Genomic DNA, 23,679 nt, shown 5'->3' on the forward strand with positions numbered 1-23,679 from the left:
CCCTGCCTCCCAACTTGGTGTCATCTGCAAACTTGCTGAGTGTGCACTCAAATCTCCTTGTCCAAATCATTCATAAAGACGTTAAACAGAACGAGGCCCAACACCAAGCTCTGGGGAACACCACTTGTGACCCACTGCCAACTGGATTTCACCCCATTCACCGCAACCCTCTGGGCTCGTCCATCCAGCCAGTTTTTCACCCAGCGAAGAGTACACTTATCCAAGCTATGTGACGCCAGTTTCTCAAGGAGTATGGCATGAGAGACAGTGTCAAAGGCCTTGCTGAAGTCCAGGTAGACAACATCCACAGCCTTTCCCTCATCCACTAGGCGGGTCACCTGGTCATAGAAGGAGATGAGGTTAGTCAAGCAGGACCTGCCTTTTGTAAACCCATTCTGACTGGGCCTGATCCCCTGCTTGTCCTGGACTTGCCATGTGAGTGCTCTCAAGACAAACTGTTCCATAATCTTCCCCTGTACTGAGGTCAGGCTGAGAGGCTTGTAGTTCCCCGGATCCTCCCTCTGACCCTTCTTGTAAATGGGAGTCACATTGGCAAGCCTCCAGTCCTCTGGGACCTCCCCTGTTGACCAGGATCGCTCATAGATGATGGAGAGTGGCTTGGCAAGGACCTCTGCCAGTTCCCTCGGTTCTCTTGGATGGATCCCATCTAATCCCATAGATTTCTGAGTGTCCAGATGGTGTAGTAGGTCCCTAACTATTTCCTCCTGGATTAAGGAAGGTATGTTCCGCTCTTCATCCTTACCTTCCAGCTCAAGGGGTGGAGCCCTGGGGATAACTGGTCTCCCTATTAAAGACTGAGGCAAAGAAGGCATTAAGTACCTCGGCCTTTTCCTCATGTCTGGTGGCTACGTTCCCTTCTGTATCCATTAAAGGATAGATATTCTCCTTGTGATTCTTTTTACTGTTAACATATTTATAAAAACATTTGTTGTTGTCCCAAACAAAAATTATGTTAACCTTCTTGCTCTATTTTCACATGCTTTGCCTGTGTTTGTTGGCAGCCAGACTTAATGTCCTGTTCTAATGTTCTCCGTTGCCTTTCTGAAACAATATTTGGTGATATGAGCTACTGGAGCTTAACCCATGCATGTCTGTTTGACTACCTGGGGTTTTTTATTCTCTTTGAGAATAATCTTGTCCATATAATTCTAGTTTATCACAGTGGAAAAGTGAAGAGGTAAACTGTTAAATGATTTTCGTAAAGACACTGTATCATATAGTTATGAAACTTTGGTGAGAAATTCAGTAAGTAAATTCAGTAGTATTTTGAAGTACTTAAGAAAACTTTATTTTTTCTAAGTAGCCAGGAAAAAAACCCAGGTATCAAAACATTAAACATAGCTTTTTAAGCAGAGTAAACTTAACTGGTTCAACAATTACTCCCCTCCCAATTTTAGGATTGATTAGCCTGAATTTGCCCTGTTGTTTGTGTTAATAATTTCTCTTCTATTGTGGCTTTCCACAAACAGAAGCTTTTTTTGGTAGTAGTGTAACAGAAATTCTTCATGTTTGACTTATAAATTCCTTATTATATTTTCCTAATCCATTTTACATTATGTACGTGATATAAAATTAATCTGTGAACTTAACATGCTGTAGACCTCAAATAGAAATGTTCATAGTTTTATTCAAGAAGTAAATTTTAGTTGTCTCTTTCTTTCTGAAATAAAAACATGAAAGAATGGAGAGGTTAAAAAAAAAGAATTCAGAGCTCCTTAAACCATAGTCAAATTTACTTTTTTTTAATTTCAAAACCTCTTTGTCCTAGAATTTTAGTTCTTTGGTAGAATTGCAACCTAATTTTGGACATCTAATTTTGCTTTCTACTTTATATTGTTAGTAGAGCCTCTGGAGGGCCCTTCAGAGCCCTAAACTGATCTCAGTGACAAGACATGTTCAACCATTGTTTTAGGGTTTATTGTGGATGCAAATTGTCTACAACATTTGCATTAATAAGAATGCTTCATATCTGGAAGATGACATAAGTATTCAGTTTTACTTCCACATGTGTTTCTGCACATGTAAAAGGGAGTGTGAAATCACTGCATATTTGGAAATGTACCCTTCTGAATTTTTTCTGTTTGAGACTTGAAGCTAAAAGCTTGTGTTATAAGCTACTTTCTTTGTTGCAGTTAGCAGGTGCAGTGAATGTTTATATGCACCATTTTGTCCTGCCTTGTAGGACATGAACTGAGCGAGCTGTTGAATGCTTAAATACTGCAAAACATACTCCTCTTGATCTTTCCAATTACACGTGGGATTGAAAGTCTTTGCTCATCTCTTGCAGTTGTACTTCCCCTTGTGCTACCTGGTCAGAATAACTAGAACTGAAGTATCATCTAAATGGCTCAAAGTAAGACTGAAGTTGTGATGAATGAAATGCAGTATGTGCATTATGAGTAATAAGTAGCTGATCCACACTTTAATGATCTTGTTTTTTGTACCCAAAGCTTATTTTACCTGTAGAAGTACCTGGGAATTTTTAGAGCTTTTCTTGTCAATTGCACTTGTGGGTTTCTGTCTGCCTGAGGGAGGTGGGTCTGAAGGTCTGAAACAGACTAAAGGTTTTCTGCTCCAAGAGCTTTGTGATCATACTTCTGAGCTTTGAAAAGTTCATACATTTTACAGTCTGTAACTCGGCGCATTGTTTATTTAATCTAGGGGTATGTTTCATTATTTAGAAGTCTCATATTAGTCTCTTAAATGTTCAAACAGACATTTGTGTGTAAGTCCACAGCTATCAGGTGCTGATATGTGTAGTCTTATTGTAAGACAGAGTTGTCCAGGTTCTTCAAGTGTTCCTTTTGTAATATCTGTGAAACTAGGCACCCAAATATTTCTTCGCTACGGGTAAAGTATTCTAACTAGTGCTGGCCATCTATACTTTTGGTAATTATTATAGCCTTAGTTAATATCACAGCTATTATCATTAATGCGTAATCAAAAAAGGAGTTCAGAGTAGTAGGAGTGTCCATACTTAAACAAGAATGAACTTAAATCAGTTGGTTTTCAGTGTCTGCTACAGTATTAAATTTGTGAGGTTTCTTTTTTTTTTTTTTCCTTAAACTTGTTAGAGGCTATATTTGCAGTAGTGGGCTACAGGATGAAAAGTTAATCTTTTTTTAACTGGCTACCTCTGGTACTCCTTTTAAGATATAGACGATATTTGGATATAGAAGGTATTTGTGCTGGTTTGTTCACTTCAACCAAAATAAGACTGTGAGCTGCAGCTGTTAGGTGTTGCTCTGTCAGAGTCCAATGCTCTCGGATGAGGTTCTTCTAGATATTCGACGCCATGGAGGGTGTAATGATCAAATTTACTTATTTGAAGACAGTTGATGTTACACGGGATTTCTGATTTAGCAGAGTAATACAAAATACACGGAAAACTTGATACAAATGTAAGTTACAGTTAGCAAAATACAGAAATTGCAATACACGGTTTAGTCACAATACCAATATGATTCCCATTACCAGTCTGTATAATATGCACACCGTCACAGTGCTGGGCATCCCTACTTGCCAAGAAGGAGTATGTGGGTTGAAGCCAGCTCCAACCCATTGCTCTCTTTCAAATTATTTTGTTAGTTGTATAGTTTTATACTCTGCCTGGGCTGAGCCACGTATTCACTCCCATCCTGCTGGTCTGGCTAACTCAGGGGGATACTCACGCTCTTATGATGAACTCAGGGAGAAACATTTACACCACCAGTTGATCCACTCAACTGTTGGTAGCTGTTTGTCTAAAACAAAGGCCACCCTTTGCGTTGAGATAAGGTCAGCTTCTTTGCATTATTCCTTGAGCTTCATGGGCACATCCCCTTGCCCATCTCCACCAGCAATCTTCCCTTGAAGGGCTTTGTTCAGTGAGTCATGTTCCACTCCTAGGGGTTTAGTCTGTCACAAGCTCTGTGACATATAACACTGGTTGCAGACTGGAAGCACCTTGTGTTGATCATTCTGTAAATGCAGAACCATAGGCTAAGTCCTGAACCAAAGAAATTATTTAAACGTAAGATAAAGTGTGGGGAAAAAGGATACAGGCTGATGGGAGAAGGGGAATGCAAGGAAATGAGTAAGTAAAACTGTGTTTCAGGTCTCATTGTTCAGCTATGGTAGATGATGGAATTTGACTTAGATCTTCCAAAAAGTGTAAGAAAAGCAGCAAGCAACAAGGTCTGTCAGTATATGTATTTGGACATTTACTGCTTTTTTTCTCTTTTAGGATAAAGTAATGAGCTACTATTTCTTGAAACAAGCAGGTTTGGTTAAATGGTTGCTTAAAAAGTAATTTCCCTATATGGTGTCATTATGTGAAAAAAATATAAGAAGAAAGTAGTTGTTTCTGTGGAAATAGAGGTATTTCCTTTAAGATAAAAATTATTTTTTCTCACTGGGAAAGTTTTGCAAATACTCTGTGATAAAAGACATAAATTTAGCAAAATATAAAGTTGCCTGTATCACTAAGTGTATTTGTCTTTTATCCAAATCAAAACCAAATCCAAAATATAGCATTACATGAGCTACTATGAAGAAAATTAACTCTATCCCAGCTAAAGCCAGTACATGAGTGCAACAAAAATACTTAAATCTATTTACTAGTTTTAAGGATTGGGAATTTCTTGGGTTAAGAAAAACTCTGCCTTAAAGTTCCTGATGTATTAATGGCAACAGTATACCTCCTGGACATGGGACAGAGGTGGGGGGAATGCATTAGTTGTGTCCATTTCCAAGGCATTTTGAAATGTCTTCTGTTGTTCTCTGCTTGGCCTCTTATTTTCTAATATCAATCACTAATATCCAATATAGTTTTACTTTGAAGCACTTACGGCTTCTGAAAAATATAGAGATAAATACCAGATAAAGTGTTTGCTACTTGCATTACAGTCCCTTTTGCATTTCATAAACTAAACTTAATAACAAAAAAACTTTTGAGTGCTTAGTTATTGACTTCTTTACTTTTTGAGTTTTCTTTGATTAACAGTCACCAAATACTTGCTCTGAGCAAAAATGTGCAGGTGTTAAAAGAAAATCCCAAAAATCTAGTAGTACAGAAGCGGTTCTTGCTATGCATCTGGCAATTAAATATAATTGTGCTGTAGTTAGTGATTTCTTATAAAGAAAAATTACCCCTTGGACCATGCATGTTTCTTGGAAATCTTGTTTTTGACTCCAGCAATTCAGGAGTCAAATTTCAGTGGTGTAACTTTGTAAAAGAATCCCAGTCTGTCTTACCTTTTATTTATAATCAGTACTCCTTTGGGGTTTTTTTTCCCCTTTTTGCTGTAGATTTATTACTGCTTTTACAGTTTAGTTATTCTGAATGCAATATATTGTAATAAAGGTAATCATACAATAGGAAAATTGTGCTTTATTTTTTACCTGGTAGAGCCTTAGAGCAGGGCAGGTGGTTTTATTCATCCCCTGCACTTTTCAGTATCTAATACCTGTTTTATGAAAGTGTATGCACTTCAGTTTTCTGTCTCAGAGTCCCAGTTCAAGAAGTTATTTCTGCATATGTGAAGCTTACTGATATGAAAAAAACCCTCTAACTTTTTGTGTAGTTCAGATCTGTCCTTGCATCTCCATCAGGCATTTTTGGTCCACAGAGTTTCTTGCAGAGTTTCGCCTGCAGAGTTTCCAATTTAGTTTCCTCTGAGAGCTTTTGAGATGCACAAAGTTTAATCCTGTAAACCTGAACCAGTGTGCAGTAAGTGGGAATACAGATTCATTTCAATGGCACAGTAAAGTTCCCAACCGTAATGTTATGGAAAATATGGCTATCTAAGGAGGGATTTTGAGAACACTTAGTGAAAAATAGACTTCATATTAACCGGAGCTTTCTGACACCATGAAGTCTGAATTTCAATTAGAAAAAAAGGAAAAAAAAAGTCATTACAGTTTCAGATTACAACTTGTAAATATATACATTTTTCACTACCATTCCCCAAGTGTGGAAATTGGGGAGCAGAGTGTTATATGTTTGAAATACTGTATCTTATGATAGTTTTGCATATTGCTTTTTATGTAATACATATGGCAGTCGTTATTCTTGCCATTATAATAGTGTAAAATACAAAGTGAAAAAAGATATGGTAGAGATAATACTGATTTCTGGGTGCTTGGACAAGCTTGATGCTAATGTTTTTCATTAATGCATTGTGTGAACTTCTATGTGAACTATACAGGTGTATATACCTCATGAGATTTGGTTATAATAAGAAAACTAGCATGACATTTTCTGCAAGACATTCCCACTTAAATTTTTTTTTTCAATTTCTTCTGGTAGTCATATGTTTTAGTTTTAGGTAGTCATGCGAGAGCAGGGAGTTAGACTTGATCCTTATAGGTCCATTCCAACTTGAGTTATTCTGTGATTCTATGGTTTTCCTTTAGTTTCCCTCATCAAAAATCTTGGCTTTTTCCCAAAAGTTTAACTGTAAAAGGTAGTTATTCTCCAAAAGAATTAAATAGAGGGACTAATATTTGTATATAGATTATACTAATACTATATGCTAGCATGTGACTTTTCAGTTATTAGATATCATAATGAAAAATAACTCAGCTGAGTAATGCAATTTTTTTATTACTCAATCAAGTGAGTAATATAGCATGAATCTCAAGCTTCTATTTTAATGGGAAATAGTAATTACACGTTTCAATGTAATAAGTTGCACTCGGTTCTTAATGTTGGTACTGCAGTACCACTTTAAATCTATTGATTAAAATTCTAAAACTTGCTCCAAATATGCTCTGTAAAAATATGCTATTTCAATGCCAATGTAATTGCTTTAGAAACTGATTCAGAGTTCACCAAGTAGTTATTGCTATGGTGCAATAGTTAGGTTTTCCTGTTCTGTCAGGTAAAAGACTATCATTGTAGACCCTATAAATGTATCTAAAAAGTGAATATAATAAAACTAGCTCTCATTTTACCATTATATCCATGTCTTGGTCTAACACAGTAATTAAATGAAGTTGCTGTGTTGGTGCATTGGGCTAAGTCTCTTGTCTTCTATTTAGTTAGTTAGTTATTCCTAATGGTTATATCAGGTTCTCTTAAGTTTGTTTGTTGTTTTTTTTTCACAGGTTACCGAAATCGTATCTCTTCTGAGATAAGATTTTAGATACACGATGTAAATAATTAATGTTGTAGTATTTCTGAGGTCTATAAAATACAAGTATTTTTGTCCTAGATGTTATATAAAGGTAGTGCACACTTAAGTAGCCCTATTAAGTACTTTTTAGGTTTCAAATAAACTTCTGTAGTAAAATTCTGTCACTCTTTGAATAGATTTCTTTAGAGGTGATCTCCTATGGTATTTAAAATATTTTAGAAAGACTGTTTCAGGGGAAACTGCATTTACATTGAAAACTCTGAGGACACCTACATGAATACATTCTCTGTGTTCTTAAGCTTTTAAAAATTACATGTCCTTGGTCTGTTTTTCTTCAGAACACTTTCTGTTAGAATACTTCATTTTATAAATTGAATGCTAATGGTTTTTGTTAACGTGATTTTCATTATTGATTCAGTTTGGAGAGGAGAAGTGCTCAAATCTACATTTAGAGCTTTTTGACTAATCTGAGAAATGGATGCAGTATTTTCATCTACTACTCTGTCTTCTATTTGCATTTTAGTTTGGAAATTTCTCTAATTAAGAAGAATGAGGGACCCCGGTGGCCAGAGCTAATAGTTGGTGACACAAGAGGGGAATTCATTATGGACTCTTCCCAGTGCTCTGAAATAACTGAAAGCCTGATGCATCTTACCTCTGAAGTAATGGTAAGGAGTTGAAAATAAAACATTTAAAATTCTTGCACATTTGCATGTTGTTTTTTCTTGATACGCTAATTTGCACTTCATTGACATAGCTCATCAGTTCGTTTACTATTCAGAATCCTAACTCAACATTCATTTTTAACTGAAACTGTTAACAAACTAATGGCACTAGAGTTGTGAATATACTTTGAACAGTAATATCATCTTCATGGGGGACTGAATTTAGCTTACATGATAGCATCTGTGCACCAAAACAGAAGTCTGATTTAATATTGAAAATAAATTTTGTTCCCACCACTTATAATGTGGCAGTTTGTTTTAAAGCAGTTGATTTAAGTAATTTTGAAGGATGTCTGTTTCTTGTTCATCAGTAGGTTAGCAACACCTTTATACTGTCTTCCTAGAGATACTGTACTTGATTTATAGACTGTGAGTGTAAATGACATTTTTAAAAGGAAAATTTAGGAAGCATAAGCATGACTCATGAACTTTCTGGCATTATTGTTATACAAGGAGTCTACTTAAAACAAAATAAAATGTATTTTTTAACTGCTGTTTGCTTCATACTTCCCCTTTTGGTTTAATTAGAAAATGGCATCTCATCTAAAACTTGAAGTGTGGCTCCCTATGGGTTTTGATATATTAGTTTTGGATTATTACTTTTTTTAATAAGGCTGAAAAATGTTACTAAAATAAATTCTGTTTAGTGCTGTAAATTGATTTCTCTCCTCTATCCCTTGTTATTGGTGGGCAAGCTATTATAGTACATCTTTTGACCATAGATTTATTGGGAACTTCAAATTTCTTTTCTCTTATAACTCATAGTGAGCTTAAAGTGATGATTTTTTTTTTTGGTCACAACTTTTCAGCTTGTGTGCAATAATGAAATAATGATCATATAAAAAGAAAAATCTTTCCTTAGGTAACTGTTCATTTAAATAAATGTTACATATTTTGTGATACTGCAACTTTAACTACGTATGTATAATAAAGGCATGGATTCTTTTTGATCATCTCAGTTGCTTATGGTAATGATGTTTACCTGGAAGGGTTTTTTTAAAGGCCACCTGATGAAGCAGTAAACCAAAGACCATCAAGAACATTTGACAGAGAGGAGGTGAACCCCAAAGTCTAGCCTCTAAAGAGACCGATACCCTGTTTTAAGTCTCGTGCACTAGTCTGCAGTATATGACACTTAACTTTCCTGGTTTCTGTAGTTTAAGGACGTTTCTTTGTTATCTCTTCATGTTTGTTTTCTTTGAACTTAAATTGTGTTAGCAATTAAAAAAAAATTGTGCTTATCTGCTTCACTTTGTGGACTGAACCAAAATAAAAGTTCATAATAATCAGCTAAAATGAATGAAGAAATGAACACAGGAACTCAAGAACTCCTCCCTGTCAGATTAATTGAGTCGGTGCCCTGTCTAATCTTTCTTTACACATTCGTTTGGCCTCAGATTTCAGCTTATATTAGTTGTCAAGATGGTGTCTTCTTTGTGCAAGAAGTAACATTAATTCATACTTAATGAGGAAGTGTATATTTTTGCCTTTTGTTAAATGAAGGTCCCCTTCTTTTATCACGAAATGAGTTCTTTAAATATATCATAAAGGTAACATAACTTGGTTGTTTTGCACATTATCCAAGGAAGATGTCATTAGCAGAAGTAAGCTGTTTCTGTATGCAGTAGAGTTATATCTTTCTCTTGAATTAGTAGTAAAAGTGACTGTTTTTCATTTCTTTGACATGATGTGAAAAAATACATGTGCTTTTTTCTTGGTTTGAGTGCATTGAAAAATATGCACAACAACATTATTACTTTTAAATAATTATAAGCAAAGCCAAAGGAGGCATGTATTTAGAGCTACTTTCAAAATGAATTAATCCATTTTTTTAATAGCATTTCCGATGGCAATCTGAAAGAAGCTTAAACAGATGTAAATTTACTAAACCTGCGTAGGTTTTCAGGATTGTATACTTTTGCTTCTTACAGAAGGGAATTTATTGTCCATGTTTTAGTGGCTTATATACCTTTCCTTAAACTGAAATGGATTTTGTTGTACCTACCACTCATGCTATCCTCCACAACAGAAACAGTTCTATTCATTTTGAATAAGTACATAATAGCTTAATCTTTAAGTATGTAATGATATACAAATGATTCTTCCTGTTCTCTTGAACTTTTTTTTTGTTATGAAAAAGGATTTATGTGTGTGTGTATATATATATATATGTATATATTCAGTAGCTCAGATTTTCAGTTTAGTTTATTGACTTTTATTTCAGAATCCAAACCCTGAAAAGGAAAACCCACCTTGTAATGCTCAAGAATTAGAAGAATGTGATGCTTTTCTTGAAGATAGCGCAAGCTTGTGCAGATTTGATGGTGATACGTTGAAAGTCACTCATGTAGTAAGTGCTGCAAATTGTTACAGAAATATTGTAAAACTTTTTTTATGATACGCAAGTTGAATTCTATTACCAGAATAAAAATCTGTGCAAACTCGTGAAACCACATAAATTTCTTCCATAATGTAAAATCACAGTAGCAACAGAAATTATCAAACAATGTATGTTCTTCACTGTCATTTTAATGTAAAAACAAGGCTCCTTTTATTCTGATTTAAAAAATATGTATACTTTCACAAGTGAGCCGTTTGAAAAAGCAAAGTTATGTCAGAATAATTATAAGAAAGGGGTCTTTTTCAGTGGCATAAAATTCTTCTAGATTCCTTCACTTGCATTTTTCTCAGTAACTTTTCAGATAGCCTGTTAGAACGTTGACCCTTTTTACTATGGAGCTGGAGCATAGATCACTTTACGATACTTGTTTGTCAATCGCACTGGAAATAACAGATTGTAAGCAAAATGCTTTGATAAGAGGCTTGATCTGGGTTGTAAGCAGCCTTGACTAACAGTAAGTTAGGACTTGATCTGGTCCATTGGCTAAAGCGGGAAACAATTATATGAAAGTGTCACAGATTTTGTCGTCTTGAGGTTTGGCGTTTTTTTTCCAAGATGTCTCTACTAAGCTTGTAATAAACATTGGCATTGCACGTCATCACTACCTTGTGTCACACAGAGTACATATAGGATAACCTGTTTTGTACAGAAAATGTCATAGTTACAGGATAAGATTTTGAATCAGTTCATAATTTCTCTTTTCCCCAAAAAAGCTCTAGAAGAAGTCTTCAGTCTGTGTCTTACAGATCTTGGTTTGTTCTTACTTTAAAAAAAAAAAAAAAATCTATATCTTTTTTCCTTTGACAGTACAGATACATATGTATTTGTCTGTGGGTGTGTATATATATATGTGTATATATGCCTGTACATGCATCTGTGCTGCCAAAAAAAAAAGATTAATTTTAAAGGCTAGCATGCTCCACCAAGAAAGTAATCTGTTTTGTGGATACAGCATAATAGGTAGCATTTGTCAGATCTGTATTTGGTAGGAGGACATTTCATAGCGACTCATTTCAAATGTATTGTAGCTGTTCAGTGATGCATGGTAAGGGAACAAGAGACAGTAGGCATAAGTAGAAACAAGAGGTTCAAACTGGGTGGAAGGAAAAACTTTTACGCCATGATTGTAGCATGGATCGGGTTGCCTAGTGAGGTTGTGCAGCCTCTGTCCTTGAGGTTTTCAAGACCAGACTGGATAAAGTTCTGAATAACTTAGCTTAAACTACTGCTTCTTGCCCCAAAGGGTCAGAAGTTTGTGCCCCAGAGACATTTCACAGACCAGGAGGAACATGGTATCATGGGATAAGAAAGGCAGATCTGACATATACTGCTTTCTAGCAGACAGCAAGACATTGTGGAGCAAGTTTGAACTCCACGGTGGTTGTGAAGAGCTCTTAAAAATGGGTGGCATAAAGGTAATCCAAAGGCTAATGTGTTTAAAGCATTATGGTCAAAGGACAATTACTGTGGGTAGGAAATTTTCTTGCATGTATCACCTGCTCTAGCCAACCCTGCTTTGAGCAGGGAGGATTGCACTAGAGTATCTCCAGAAGTCCCTTCCAATGTCAACTATGTGATCTTGTGTTTTTGCTCCTTGTTGGAGGACCTAGGAACATGAGTATTTCAGTAGATTTTTCACCATACAGGAATATATTTTCACTTTGATTTAGTTCTTCTTTCAAATTGTTTGGTGTTTTTTGTTAGCAATTCAGGGGCCTATTCTTTCAGAAATGTAGCTGATACAGCTTTTCACCTTTGTAGTAAACCATCATCAGTAGTATACAGTTGTATATGTCTTTTTGCTCTTGAGTTGGAAACAACTTTGTGAAACGTGTCCAGAATCTTAGAGAATTTAAGACCATGAAATATTTATATAGGAACATTTCCCACCTTGAGTTATAATTTAAGGATATAAACATAGATGATGTCATGATATCTGTTCTGTAAAGAGACTTGATTCTATTTTTTTGACACTTTCTAGTACCTTTCAATGGCAATAATCCAGCTGAAATGGGTGTGGCAAAACTATATTTGTCTCTTCTAGCTCAAATGCAGTTATTCATTTTCTCCTATAGAGAAATATTTGCTTTAGTAATATCAGTTCTTTAAGTTAGGTTAACGGTGGCCTAAACTCCAGTGTGTTGTGTTTCCAAGCCATCAGAAACTAGAGATGCATGATGGACAACATTTTTTGCTGTAGAGGGGAGGGGCTTTGTCAGGTGAAAAGTATGGGCTGCCTAAAAACACTACCTTGGTTTTGGAACTGCTTGCACTAGCATTTACAACATAAAGTTTGCCTTCTGTGTTGCATGGATTAATATGTATACTACCATATGCTTGAGTTCTGTATTACGCATCCTATTAAAACCAGTTGTAGGCACATGTATGATAAAATGCACAGAAATTAGTAGATGAAAAAATGCTGAAAGATGCCTGAAGTACAAAGTGGTGCTGTGTGCTTACAGTGGGGAAACCCAGGCATCCCAATACTTAGCAAAATTGGGATGGCTTAGGGGAAGAGATGCTGCTTGTTTTTTAGATACAGAAGAAGAGAGTATTCCCAGTGCTTTGTGGAGCAAGAAGGAAATAGGGAATGGACTACATAAATCTAGGTCTTTGAATAGCTAATTGCAGTAGGTAATTTCAGAAAGCAGTTATTTGTGGCAGGAGACTTTTTTGGTTGATAGGTGGATTATGGAAATGCAACAGAAGAACTTCTGTTCATCTTCTACTAGCTGACATACAAGGTCACTCTTTCCTTGCTCGTATGCCTATATAGAAGCAATAGTCTGCCTTCTCAGTAGGTGCCAGAATGGCTTCTGTTAACTAAAATTGCATATGTCTCTGTAAAATACATCATGTTACATCTGAGCTACAGGAGTGTGGGAGACATGTCATGTATTTGTGCATGTCCGTTGGAGTGGAGATACTCTAGTGGTAATAGGCAAGAGAAGAGGCAAGGTCTTCCTCAAGAGCTTTTCTGCTTCTGGGTGCTTTACCTAACTGCTTCAAGTTTGAGTGGTTCTTTATTGCAGTTGAGTTTCTCATATTCTGACAACACACAAAACTTTTTGCATTTGGGCTGTCTGTCCAAGTGATCCATATATCTGTTGCATGTAAAATAGGCAACTAACCCAGCTTAAAGAGCATTTATTGAGTTTTTCAAAAGACTCCAAATTACTTCTGGGGGGGAAAAAGTAATCAAAGTTCCGAATTACTTTGCTGAGGTACTGTGCATTTAAAATATTTCTCTGCATATTCCACAAACTTATTGAAACCTGGAAAAAAAACTTAATTCCTATAGTTTGTTCAAAACTGCTTGTGATGTAAAAATTAACAATAGCTAAGTAACATGACACTTGTACTTATCATATGTAATGTTATTGTTGGGACACATGTAGACTTAAACTGTATGTTGGGTGTTTGGGTTTTGTTTTTTTATTTAACTACAGATGTTTGTTTCTATTAAAATAAAACCCTTGATGTTTGTAAAACTATCACGTTTCTGGTACTTCTAAAAGAATATATTTTTTAATTTTTCATGTGTGCTTTTCTAGATAAGGGATTTACAAGATACTAAGTGCTTGACCCTTAAAAATATGTGTAGCTGCTGTTGAAAGACATCTACAGCTTACTCGGTGCTGTGTGCTATAAAGCTTACTTCTTGCCATATGTAAATACTTTTTCTATCCTGTTGTACCTTTGGCTGAAAATGGTGATTGCTGGTGATTTCAAAGCTACTTTTGTGCTAACGCTGGGATTTTACTGTGGTGTAAACATTTGTGCAGTTTTTTTGATTCTCTGTGAAACTACTTCCTCAGTTCAAAGAAGTTTCATAAGAGTTAATTCCTCAGAATTCAACCCTCTCCCTTAGCTAAAGGACTGATGCATAATAAAGTGAGCTGTGGATAAGAAGAGTGCTCTGTCTGTTATCCATCTCAGTGGACCCACTGTAAGACACAGCTGAACCAATCAGGGATGCTGGAGGCCTTTCAGGGAAAACATACTTAAGAAAGGCTAAAAAATACTGTGCAGCAGCAGTGAGAGAGAGGAGTGAGAAAAATGTGAGTGAAACAGCACTGCAAACACCAAGGTCAGTGAAGAAGGAGGGGGAGGAGGTCCTCCAGGTGCCAGAGCAGAGATTCCCCTGCAGCCCTTGGTGAAGACCATGGTGAAGTAGGTTGTCCCCCTGCAGCCCATGGAGGACCACAGTGGAGCAGATATCCATGCAGCATCCTGTGGAGGACCCTACCAAAAGGAGGAAGGTGCAGCCAGTGGAGAGCCCACACAGGAATCAGGCTCCTGGTAGGAGCTGTGGCCTGTAGAGAGCAGCGCACACAGGAGAGGTTTTCTGGTAGGAATTGTAGCCTGTGGAGGACCCACACTGGAGCAGTCCATTCCTGAAAGACTGTACCCTGTGGAAAGGCCCCATGTTGGAGCAGTTCTTGAAGAACTGCAGCCCATGGAAAGGGCCCATTTTGGAACAGTTCATGAAGGACTGTATCCCATGGGAGGGACCCCACGCTGGAGCAGGGGAACAGCCTGAGGAGGGAGGAGCAGCAGAGAAGAAGCATTATGGACTGACGCCAACCCCATTCCCCATCTCCCTGCACCAGTCTGGTAGTGAGGGAGGTAGAGGAGTCAAGAGTGAAATTGAGCCAGGGAAGGGTGTGGGGAAGGGTTTTTTTTAAATCTATGTCTTTGTTTCTCATCACACTACTTTATTTTTAATTGGCAATAAATTAAATTCATTTTTCCCAAGTGAAGTCTGTTTTGCCCTCTATGGTAAAATTGGTAAGTGATCTCCTTGTTGTTATCTTGACCCACGAGCTTTTTCATCTTACTCTCTCCCCCTGTCCTGTTGGGGAGGGGAGTGAGAGAGCAGCTGGGTGGGTGTCTGGCAGCCACCCAAAGTCAAGCCCACCACAGTAACTCAGTCCATATCCAATTTGAAAGGCAGTAGCTGTCTGGCCTGTAAACACAGCCAAAGCTCAGGATTAGTCAAAGGATGTACTGCCTGCTATTCAACAAAGCAGGTAGGGATTATTGGTGGAAAGAGCTTAAAACTGAGAAGAGATGACATCTACAAGGAGTTCTGGGGAAGAAAAGCTTGGGGAGTCTTGAGCTGAGTGTATGAGAAGTCTCTTGTTCCCTTTCTCAAGTTTTTTCCCCTTCATTCTGCCTATTTTTCCTGTGCTCCTTAGAGTTCTGTTCCACTCACCTCTTGTCGGTGTCATGTGCCTGACCTCTGCTGACTTACCTTTCTCAGATGTTAAGAAGTTTGAGGGACTAGGACTTCATACTTTCTGTTTTGCTCAGCTCATTACACCAATATAACACCTGCCTTCTGTTTTCTGCTTTGTTCTTGTTAAGGCACCTTATTAGTGGAGCTCTTGATGTTATCTTTATTAGTGTTTCTTTGCCTCTTAGTTGCTTAGAAAATCAGTAACCCTCATTTCATGATTGCATCTGGCCCTAATGGAGACTGAGGATTATTTCACCTCTTTTGCAGTTGTATTAAAACTGAAGAATTTGTGTGCTTGTTGAATAGTATGAAGCTGTTTTTGAAGTTGAGCCATTAGACTTGAACTTAATCAGCTGAAATAATTATATTAGTTCTGCCATAGACTGTATAACCTTGATAAAACAAATTTCTGGCTGTTGTTTCTGTCCACTGGATTTTATGTTAAGATTAAACTAATGTCTTCAAGACAGACACCCCTTCCTGTAACATTTGTACAATGATAGCATAAAAGGTTTGCAGTTCATAGTTATTGCCACAATATATGTAATAAAGAGAGTGCTATGACAACTACTTGCGAACCATTAGTCAACAAATATCAGCATCTGAAATGCTGATTGAGGAGCAATATATTATACCATGTATTAGGTATAATCCTGCATGTTGCTATTGCAGACATAGCTTCTGGATGTAAAATATAGTTCAAATCATAGAATCATTTAGGTTGGAAAAGGCCTTCAAGATCATCGAGTCCAACCATCATCCATGCCCACTAAACCATGTTCTGGAGTACCTTGTCTATGTGCTTTTTGAATACCTCCAGGGATGGTGACTCAACCACTTCCCTGGGCAGCCTGTTCCAATGTCTGACAATCCTCTCAGTAAAGAAATTTTTCCTAATATCCAACCTAAATCTCCCTTGCCACAACTAGAGGCCGTTTCCTCTCGTCCTGTCTCCAGCCACCTGACAGAAGAGACCAGCGCCCACCTCACTACAACCCCCCTTCAGGTAGTTGTAGAGAGTGATAAGGTCTCCCCTCAGCCTCCTCTTCTCCAGACTAAATGTATTTGTTCATCTGGTAACATGAACAGTGTAGGTCAGCTCTGAGTACAAACAGGAATTCCTGAGCGTTTTTTCTTGATAGATCTTAAGGGAACAGATTGTTCTTTCCTCTTTGAGCATTTTCTGGTCACAGTGCTACATTAAAGGTATTGCTATTAAATTCATTTAGAAGGCTTTACATAGAAAACTCAAAATATGCGTTGTTTTATTCTTTATTCTTATTGTTTATTCAGATAGCAGGATACGCCTGTCCTGTCTGTCTTATGTAATTGGTCATTCCTGGTGAATAGAAGTGGTTATTGAATGGTTTTGGTGACGTAGACATATTTGATGAAGAGTGTGCTAATCTGAAATCTAGTAATTATTTGATTTTGAGGAAATAAAAAATTGTTGACATTTCATAATTTTAGTATTCTAACTAATCCTTGTTCCAGTGCTTACCAGCTTTTACTGCAGAGGGACAGTATTTCCTTCCCTGTTGGCATAGCGGAAAACCAGTCGTGATCACTTACAGAGAATCTCATCCTAACATCAGAAGTTGTAGGTTAGGATCTTCTATCCTAGAAAACCATTTCTACACAAAACACATTCCCATTTGCTTGTGTAGTGGACATAATGTTTCCTTAAATATTATCCCAACAAACTTAATTGCATCTGCTTGAAATGTATTGGCTATCTGTAGTGTATGGAGCTGTTGATCAGTGGGATGCAGCATAATGTATTCAAATATTTTGTCAACTAACAAACATGAAGCTGTTGATCATCTAACTTTGGCAGTATGTGTGAGAGAATCTGCTATTTATGCTTTGAATCAATATTTTGTATTTCTTTGTTTTGTTTTCAGATTAATCTTGGAAGCAACCAGTATCTTTTCTCAGTTGTTGTGGATCCCAAAGAAATGCCATGCTTCTGCCTGAGGCATGATGTTGATGCTCTTCTCTGGCAGCCCCACTCTGACCAACCAGAGAACATGTGGGAACACATTGCAACTTTTAATGCTTTAGGTAAGAAATTAACTTCTGTGTCACACGTCTCTATCTGAGACTTTTCTACCTGAATATTCTTAGTATGGCTTCTGTTGATATTTCACTTCATTAAATTTGAATTTAAAGCTACTATAATTCTGTTGATAGCAGCATGGTAGCTTAATTTTAGAAAAATTAGAACATAATAAATAAAATGTTTATGCCTTGGGAGGAAAATAAGCCTTCTCAGACCATATACAGGATGCAAGCACAGTAAAGAGGAGAGTTCCTTGGGTAAGTGAACTTGAGTTAAAGACTTAAAAGCACAATCACCACCTTAACGCTCACACAGAAATCATCAGGGAAACAGCTGCAGTTCATTGATGACATGTCTAGGTGTATATATGCTTATGGTAATATGTTTTAATAAGTGACCTTTAGATTTTTCCTATCTTATTGTCCCAAGTGACAGGTCTGAAGAATTGGACATGATCACTGTTTCGTCTCTTATAAGAGCTAGGAGCATCAAGTGATGCTGGTAAATAGTAGGTTCAAAAGAAGCTAAAAGAAATACTTCACATATGCACATTTAAGCTATGGAACCCTCTGCCACAAAACTTTGTGGGCATGGAAAGTTTTCATGAATTTGAAAATAAAATAAAATAAAAAATCATCATGACATGAAGAATTAGTCAAGAGTGTAACTGTGCCAGCTCTGGCTCAAGAAGCCCCTAACTCTTCTGAAATTACAGACTGCCAGAAAAGTAGAAAATGTGATTGTGAAGAATCGTTAGTTATTGTATTCTTGCAGTCAGGACTAAGAATTTGTTTTTAACCGCTGTTGGAAGCAGAATCCTAAAGGTCAGAAGCAGAAAGTACTTTGAAAAATATGGATGCAAGAGTAAGAATTGCCATATCAGATCAAATAGCAATATCAATATGTGGTCCACATAGCCCAGTACTGTACCTATCAAGTAAGAAACAGATAAATCAGTTTTCATGAAAATTAATCTGGTCCAGAATTTGCTTCTGCTGTTAACAACTATAGTCTTCATGTTCTCTAAGTGTTCTCTAGACCCATTCCTTCAATAATACCGCAAGTGTGACAATTTATTCCCTCCCTCCCCAAAATACATTTGTTGGACCACACCACTCAGTCTGGGTCCAAAATAAAAGGGAAGATATTAGCTGTTTTATAGAGCTCACACAGGTTACCATAACACGTAATTAGTTTTGTTCTGAGTTTTTGCAATTTATTTAGTTTTGTAATATCAACGACTTTTTAATAGCCTGTTATGTTAACTTAAGATCAAATTAAGCTGTAAGCATCTTAACGAATTGTCTAACAAAAGAGATTAATTTCACAATTTGTTCTTTGTTTACTCATTTCAAATTTCATTATGCTGGGAAAAAAGCAGATGAAAAGGATTAAGATGGTTTTTCATATTACTATTAGTTTCAAGTTTCAATGCTGACTTTGTAGTACTGTTTTAAGATTGTGTTTCTATTGTTTTGAAAATAAGAGGAAGGAAATTATAATATCTTTGAGCTTTTTGTACCTAAGGTGATAAAACCCAACATTGTTCCTGTACTTCTTTCTCCTTATCGTACTATCATTTTACAGTATTAATTGAAGTTTACACTTCTGTACTAATCTAGTTCACCTTTTATGTGCCAGAGGTGATGTAAGTCATCAGCTTGTTTATCTACAACCAAATTTAGAAGTACTTTGCAAGAGCTAGTAGTAAAAAGCAGTATTTTTTAGATTAAAAGGCTAGTTTTCCAAAACCTACAGTATTCATTTCATTGACCAAAGCAATGGTAGTAGCCCTATTTCCTTCTTCCTCTGCTTGAACTTTTGGAATTAGTTTTTAACAAGCTATACAAAGGTGATGATTAAGAAATTAATATTTTTCAGTTCAAGTCTTGGACTGAAACCTAAGGAAGGAGCCAAAGGGAAACTGAAAGGACCAAGTTTTTTGTTCTATATATCTGTCCTAACGACCTTCTGTTGAAAAAAAAGCAATTGGTCTTGAATAGACCTTTGGCTGCCAACGTCTAATGATTTGCTGCTGGTTGAAGGAGTTAGTTGCGTGATCTTGCCCACTCTTGCCATAGTTTACTGAAGAAGGGTGTGTCTTTCACTGACTATTCATTAGTCATAGAATGGTTTGGGACTTTAAGATCAACTAGTTCCAACCCCCCTGCCATGGGCAGGGACACCTTCCAACTAGACCAGGTTGCTCAAAGCCCCATCCAACCTGGCCTTGAACACTTCCAGGGAGGGGGCATTCACAACTTCCCTGGACAACCTGTTCCAGTGCCTCACCACCGTCACAGTAAAGAATTTCTTCCTTCTTGCTGTATAAATCCCTTGCTCCTAACAGGGTTGTATCTGTAAACCAGAAAAATAGAGGACAGTGACTTTTTTTATTTGTTTTTTAAGAAAATAAAGAGCCTACAATTTTCTTTCTGGGAAATCCCATGTAAATACAAGTCCCTTGCCTCAAAAGCTGCTTCTACCTGCAAACCTATACTTAAATCCTGTTTTTATTATTAGTGCCAGTGTTTAAATACATGAATTAAATTAATGAACTCTACACTTGGAAAGGTTTTTCTGGCTGTCGTAATATTTCCGAGTACAGCAATCAAGCCAATTGATAGTCTAGCTATATATTTACTAATTGTCTTGTGGTGAAAACTGTCAAGCTGTTCGAACAGAGATCGCTTTTTGAGAACTGTAGCAAGCATTTGTAAATTTAGAAGTCTTAGCGTTAACATTTAAAAAAAAAACAAAAGAGCCAGAACATGTTCAAGGCATGAAAAAAAGGTACTGTTAATGTGTGATGGTACTGTTGTGGGTTAGCCCTGGTGGACACCTAAGCACCACACAGCTGCTTGCTGTCTTCCTATTCCCCTTCCCTGCCCACAGTGGGACAGAGGAGAGAACAGGAAGACCAAAAGCAAGAAAGCTTAGGGGTTGAGCTCTTTGGGTCAGCTGTCCTGGTTGTGTCCCCTCCCAACTTCTTCTGCATCCCGAACCTACTGGGGGGCAGGCAGAGTTGGAAAAATAGAAAGCCATGACAATGTGCAAGTACTGCTCAGCAATAGCAAAAAATTGCGTGATATCAACACTTTTAGTCACAAATTCAAAACACAGCACCTTATGGTCCACTGTGAACAAAATTAACTCCATCCCAGCCAGCCCCAGTGCACTTACTTTGACCTCTACCCTATGATAATAAGGAAAGAGGAAGAGCCCAAAAAAGTAAACTCTAGCATGCTTGCTGTTCTCAGAGGTGCTGTCTTTCAGTGATAACCATTGCCATGCATTGTTCAGTGGAAGTGAAGCAAATAACCTTTCAGAAGGATGGTAGATCACTTTTCAAAGATTGTGTCTCAAGTCTCTTTACAGAAGTGTGAAAGGAAATCAGTCTGAAATAAGTCTGTTTAATAATTAAGCTCTGTAGTGGAAGAGGAAACGGAAGATTTTTTTTCTTCTCAGTGAATATTAGCAAAGATTATAGCATGTTGAAAAGTAACTCATGTTTTTTTCAGTCAATTCTAAACAGAAGACAAGTTTTAAGTGTCTGTTCAAGATTAGGTAGGCTCAGAAATCTTAAATTATAAATGTAATTACAAACTGGGTGATGAGGGGAGAGAAGAGAGTTATTCTGCTTAAACTCCTAATATTGGGCCAAGATGTGTATCCATGCCTTATGATCCTGCTGAGAAAATGGAACACCTTGTGAGGCAGAGAGGGGCTGGATGTGGGAACAGTATCTAGCTATCTATACATATGCATCAAAAATGCCAGTTAGGAAGATGTACAGAAGAATTGTATATTGGTATTAAATTGGTTAATGCGTACCTCCAAAAACTATTGGTTTATTTAATAACAACATATATCTCTTTCATTTTTTGTTACTAATTCCATGTTATTTTTTAAGGTAAGCTTGATTTCTGTCTTAGCCAGTTGAAGTGCTGTTGAAACCAATATATTATTTATCCCTTCTACTTCTTTTTGGGGTATGCAGGTTATGTCCAAGCATCAAAGCAAGACAAGAAGTTTATGGCTTGTGCTCCAGATTACTCCTATGCTGCTCTTTGTGAGTGCTTGCGACGAGTTTTCATCTATCGTCAGCCGACTCCTCTGTCCACAGTTCTCTACAACAGGAAGGAAGGAAGACAAGTAGGACAGGTTGCTAAGCAGCTAGTAGCAACCTTGGAAGCCAATGATCCTATCTTAGGCTTTCAAGCTACAAATGAGAGATTATTTGTTCTCACAACAAAAACCTTGTTTTTAATAAAGGTGAACTCTGGAAATTAATTATACAATATATTCTGCTGTAGTTTGTGTTAACAATTTGTTAAAGAACTGGTTAGGTAAATGATCTGAGAAGTTCAGTACAATTTCCTGAAGTTTAAAAAGGAGATATCTTACAGGGGCATCAAAATTTTTCATTAGAATTTGTCTGTAAGAGAAAGTTTTTCAACTTTGCTGTCACTGAAGCAAGCTTTTTCAGAGCTATGGGAAAATGTCTTCTGCATTAACAGCTTTCTCAAAGCAATTGTCAGAGGCTGCCTTTGCATAGGTGAATAGATTTATGCATTGTTTTTTCCAAATGACTGTGTTTGCCATCCTTCTGAGTTTCTAGAGTTCATTTCTGTTTTTAAATGCCACTGTTTACATGTGAAAGAAGTAGTCAGATAAAGAAAATAAAGCTTTGAGTTACAAGCATATGATGTGCAAAGTAGTGTGTATCACAAAAAAAAAGAAAAATCCCAAATTCAAATACTGTTGGCAAAAAAAGTGACTTAATATTTCAATATTCAGTAGTATTGAGTGAAATGTGAATGGTATGAATGGAGTATTATGTTCCTCATCCAGGTAATTAATTCAAGTGGAATAATTTCATTGTATATGCAGATTTTAGATGATTGATTTCGGACTTACTCATGCTTGCAGTGAAATCTGTTCACATTTTCAGAGACACTAGAACAGCTTTTAGCAGCTTTTTCCTGAAGCAAAGTAAGGGTCAATGTATAGCTGGTGATTAAATATTGAATGGTGTTAGTCAAGGTCTGGTTATTTTCAGTTGTGTCATTTTCATTTGACATTGTACTTCATTTCAAGTGACTAATTTATAATTGGAAAATGGCTAATAGAAAAAGCACCTGTATTGTAACCTGAGATGGGAAACTCAGAAGTGCCGCTTCTGCCTCAGATACTACTGTATATGCTGTGTTATTAGGTAACCATTCTGTCTGTGATGTACAAGTCCGAATGTGGTGTATTTGCAATGTAAGAGTACACAGCCCATGAGGATGCTTCAGTTTAACAAACTGGCATGGTTGATTGTATTGAATAGTTGTATCTGAAGATTTTTGTTTCTTATTTTAAATTGACATTGTCAATACAGTTAAACCAAAAAGGGGTCAGTTGTGACAGCTCCACCCTGGGTTGTTTTTTTGTTTTGGGGTTTGTTTTTTTTTCATAGTTTACTTACAACTCCGTAACAAAGAATGCCTAATATATTGTGTACTGGCAGGAAAGCTGCTGTGGGCTGTGGTACCAAAGTACTGATAAAGACACAAATTACTGAGACTGACACAAATACAACAAGTGGCCTAATAGTTTGCATCTCTTCCAATATTATTTCAGACCTCCGTAAGAATCTATTGAGAGGAAAATAAGTGTTCCTTTTTTATGGACTAATAGTTTCTTAGCTGTGATTGTTTTGATTCTCCTGTAAATTCTCCTGACTTGTATCAGTGAAATGATTAAGATACGGAGAATTTAAAAGGGAGACAAGCAGTTGTGGCTTGCAAAAAACCTCCAAATGCAGGAGGTTTTCAAGGAACCTGATTTGCCTCCTCTTTACAGCAGTATTATATTGTATATCCAATATTGAAAAGTTTTTCCTTACTCTTACCTGGGAAAGTTAAAACAGACTTGATTTGCAAACCTTCCCTTCTCATTCTATTTTTTTAAAACTGTCTTGAAAATGCTTTTTAAAAAGGCTCAGTGAATGTATTACTGTTTTGTGACTGTTTTGCATCTGAATTTTCATTGTTGGGCAGTAATGTCAAACAAAGTGGTACAATTTATGCAGAGGTCCCTTAGAAAAGATTTTATGTAGT

At 36.8% G+C, this 23,679-nt stretch overlaps 1 protein-coding gene across 2 annotated transcripts in view; it reads left to right on the forward strand.

Moving 5' to 3' along the window:
- The window catches only part of NUDCD1 (NudC domain containing 1), a 52,745-nt gene extending 29,752 nt beyond the window's left edge, over positions 1-22,993 (forward strand). For both annotated transcript variants that reach the window (XM_010576991.1, XM_010576990.1), the window contains exons 7-10: positions 7,663-7,807; positions 10,089-10,214; positions 17,415-17,574; positions 21,573-22,993. In XM_010576991.1, the coding sequence (XP_010575293.1) occupies positions 7,663-7,807; positions 10,089-10,214; positions 17,415-17,574; positions 21,573-21,865 (724 nt within the window). In that variant the 3' untranslated portion in view covers positions 21,866-22,993. The remainder of the gene's footprint in view (positions 1-7,662; positions 7,808-10,088; positions 10,215-17,414; positions 17,575-21,572) is intronic.
- The last annotated feature ends 686 nt before the right edge of the window (positions 22,994-23,679 follow it).

Source organism: Haliaeetus leucocephalus, unplaced genomic scaffold, assembly GCF_000737465.1.
Source record: "Haliaeetus leucocephalus isolate CR32 unplaced genomic scaffold, Haliaeetus_leucocephalus-4.0 Scaffold555, whole genome shotgun sequence".
Lineage (NCBI taxonomy): Eukaryota > Metazoa > Chordata > Aves > Accipitriformes > Accipitridae > Haliaeetus > Haliaeetus leucocephalus.